Source organism: Micromesistius poutassou (assembly GCF_964030765.1).
Source record: "Micromesistius poutassou genome assembly, chromosome: 6".
NCBI classification, from domain to species: domain Eukaryota; kingdom Metazoa; phylum Chordata; class Actinopteri; order Gadiformes; family Gadidae; genus Micromesistius; species Micromesistius poutassou.
Genome location: NC_140276.1, coordinates 11,141,734 through 11,145,542, shown reverse-complemented (window position 1 = coordinate 11,145,542; position 3,809 = coordinate 11,141,734). Strand labels below are relative to the sequence as shown.

The 3,809-nt window shown below is 48.6% G+C and overlaps 1 protein-coding gene across 1 annotated transcript in view; it reads left to right on the top strand.

Annotated features, from left to right (window-relative positions):
- Positions 1-3,335: 3,335 nt before the first annotated feature.
- The window catches only part of glra1 (glycine receptor, alpha 1), a gene marked incomplete at both ends in the record, with an annotated part of 60,585 nt that continues 60,111 nt past the window's right edge, over positions 3,336-3,809 (top strand). Inside the window, 1 exon segment of the mRNA XM_084469173.1 lies at positions 3,336-3,406. Within this exon segment, the coding sequence (XP_084325299.1) occupies positions 3,336-3,406 (71 nt within the window).

Below are 3,809 nucleotides of genomic sequence, written 5' to 3'. Positions count from 1 at the left end.
CAGCCTCTCCGACCTTCTGAGATGCGACCTTGGTTGTTAGCAGCAGCAAGCAGCAAGCAGCAAGCGAGCTGCCGCCGTCCCTCTAGTAAATAATGAATCAAAATGGACACCTTCTTCATCCTCTGAAGCCCTGACCTCTGCTGCGCTGGGCTTTATATAAAGGTGCTAATGTGTGAAAAATGCAACACTTCGAGACTTGTTAAGTAGGAAGGTGAGATGTCTGGGCCTGTTGACCTTGGGGGGGGGGGAGAGACAGAGAGAGAGAGAGAGAGAGAGAGAGAGAGAGAGCGAGTAAAGGAGGATGGGAAAGAGAAGATGAGCGAGATAATGAGAGGACGAGAGAGAGAGAGTATCAGTGAGAGGGGGGAGAGATGATCGAGGATGAGAGATTTTGCGAGCGAAAGAATGAGAGACAAAATCTGTGAGAGATGAGTGAGGAAGAGAGTAAGAGGGTGTATGAGAGAGAGGGGAGAGAGAGGATTAGGGAGAGAGTGTCTGTGAGAGAGAGGGGAGAGAGAGGATGAGGGAGAGAGATAGAGAGTGTCTGTGAGAGAGGATGAGGGAGAGAGTGTCTGTGAGAGAGAGGGGAGAGAGAGGATGAGGGAGAGTGTCTGTGAGAGAGAGGAGAGAGAGAGGATGAGGGAGAGAGATAGAGTGTCTGTGAGAGAGAGGGGAGAGAGAGGATGAGAAGTATGAATGAATCAAAGGAGTTGAGGTGTCTTTGTTCAGCGTACTCCTCTTCACGCCACTTGTTCATCTCACTGATCCAGCGTGAATTCCACAAAAAGATATCTCAACAAGGATTTCCTGCTGAACTGATGACACACAGGAATACTAATGTAGTTGTGTGCCTGTTTGACTGTCAGGATTTGGATTTGGCACACACATTTGGATTCTGGATTTGATTCAACATTGTTCGCAGCCTCACCTGTAGACGTCCCTGATCAAGCTATGGCATCCTGCGACATGAACCTTAAAGATGTTCAACTGTATGTCTCTCACTCTGACAAATAACAGAAAAGGGTTGGTTTAGGGCAGGGGGTTTCCAATTCCAAGTATTTTTATTTCAAAGACACTATAGACATTTTTCAAACTTCCAATTTCTTTATTTCAGATGTGTCGTTCGTTTATCACTGCCTGCTGCCCAATAATACTATGACTCCTTTTATATAATCGATAAAAGTCTGGGTGATTTTTGTAATCCATCCCAATATGAAGAATATTACCAGTATTTTGGGATGTCCATTGAGGAATCGATGACCTTTTGTGAAATATAAACGATTCTAAAATGTTGCTTTTTATTAGAAAAATACATATATCAACTCATGGTCCCTCTTGCAAAATAATATAAAATAATACAATTATATTTACAGAGCTTGTGTCGTTTTAGACACATACTGCTCTAATCCAGCCTAAACAAGTGTGAAAACAGTTTAGGATACGAAACTTGTGGACGGTCAATCACGCACACGCACATGCACCCGCGCACGTGCACCCCTCTTCTCCTCCATCCCGGTGTCACTTCGCCACGTGACTGAAGATCTTCGGGCGTCACTCACGTTCCCTAGGACACTCCAGGCAAATCTCCCGATCCCGGTGAGGGTGCGTGATCGTGTGTGTGTGTGTGTGTGTGTGTGTGTGTGTGTGTGTGTGTGTGTGTGTGTGTGTGTGTGTGTGTGTGTGTGTGTGTGTGTGTGTGTGTGTGTGTGTGTGTGTGTGTGCGTGTGTGTGCGTGTGCGTGTGCGTGTGTGTGTAGGCGCGCTTACTCCCCCCTATTTGGTGATGCCGCTGTGACAACGGTACGAATTCCCTGATCAAATCAATCGACTGAAACAACACCCACATTCACCCACTGTCATTATGAACAGCCGCAGACGTAAAAGTTGAACACACAAAAATACTAGATAATATAGAAAGGATAATGACTTTGGTAGGCTATGTATAATATTATTTGAGAAAACTCCAAACGCCGAGTTGTTTGGCCATTACTCTCATAATAATTCAGATATCTCCCTCCATTCAAATATGGTTAAGGAAAAAAGTCACCTATAATGCCTTCATCTAAATCAATTATTGATAGATCTGGTTTATTAACTATTTTTTTCTCCCGGTGTCAGCGCTGCGCGGGACATACACTGTCTGAAACCTGACACTTGACCTGTCCAATAAGAGCCCCCGGTCCACTTCCTTTCCCAGAAACTCGCCGGCCAATAGCGTCGTGCTGTGGGCGTGCACTACGGTCTGAGGTGCGTGTTGGAGTTTGCTAAATGACTGCAGCAAGAAATACAGTGGGGGCGCCGAGCGTGTAGCCCTGCGCGCGTGTGTGTGTGTGTGTGTGTGTGAGTGAGTGAGTGTAAATGCGTGTGCGTGTACACGCCAGCGCCAGCTATCCTGCCATGGAAGAGACAAGCATCGCGGGCGCAGACCAGCAGCAGCATCAGCATCAGCAACACCAGCTCCTCTCCCGTTCTCCCGCCGCTCGCGTCTCCGGTGTGTGCTGAAGAGCGGCTGTCGGTGTGTCCTGAACTTGACCAGCAGCAGACAATGGAAGTGGGAGCGGGTTGCTGCAGCGCGCACTCCTCCTCACCCCTGGGAAGCAACTACTGTGAGAACAACGAGAACAGAGCGACCACCACCACCACCTCCTCCTCCTCCTCCTCTTCCTCCTCCAGCTTCTCCAGCTCCTCCACATCCCCCGACTTCACCACAGCTCCACTCCTGCCTCTGGGATGCATGTGAGAACGGACTGAAAGTGAAACCGCTGGCGTATACGTGCACGTTTCGCTGGAACAACTGTGGATATCCGATCCTGTGAGGATATATATACGCACACTCGCGCGTGCGCGCGCACCGGAGAACTATAGCCAGTTCGAGACGCAGCAGGGTGCATCCCGTGCCAAACCCGTCTTCTCAAATATATCTTTGGAGGAGTATGTTTGGTTTCTCTGTGAAAGTAAAACCGTACCGTCGCCGTGGGTCGCACGGAATACAGGTCCGCGTGGTGCGTGTGTGACTGCGTGTCAAGTAACGGTAACGACCACCCCACGACCACGGGGGGAAATTCCGCAAGCCCCTTCCTCCTGTGCGTGTCTCTGTCCGCGGTCCTGAAAAGTGCTCCGTGTTTTTGGGCGCCCGGGCGGTGAGGTGAGGAGAGACAAGGATGATTTCATGGCCCACTGGGTTCTGAGGATCTCGTGGTTTGACACAAGTGACTGTGGAATCTGAAGCTATAGCGACGGACAAGAAGACGCTCGACTCTGAAGTCCGGAATTATTATTAGAAAAAAAAAAAGGGTTTGGATTTATAATCCCGGAGCACCCCCACTCACTCTCCAAATGAGACTGGGCAAAATGTGCCGGGTGAACGCGCTGGGCATCTATTTGTGGGAAACAATAGTCTTTTTCAGGTAAGCAGCGGCATGCCATTCACTTCATATGAGGAAATAACGAGGAATGCAGAAATTAGCATTTTTATTGCTTTTGCTGCTCTGTCTGGGGCGAACAAAATGGTAGCCGGCGATTGCTATATGCACGATACTCGGCGATACTCACATTTGGCGGTGGGCTGTTGTACAGGTTAAAGCGCACACTTGTCAAAGTTGTCATTGGGTTTTGTATGTGGTATTTCAGCGTGCACGCAGTGAGTTGCGTGGACAGAGACAGGCTCAACACGCTCCAGTGAACACTAGAGGACGGTGTCTGTCCCTCATTTGATCTCCAAAATGTCAACAGGCATTTTGCAAAAAAAGTGAAATGAAACCGGAGGAACCACTACTATCGAAACTGCTACCAAGTCTGCACAATTAGGAG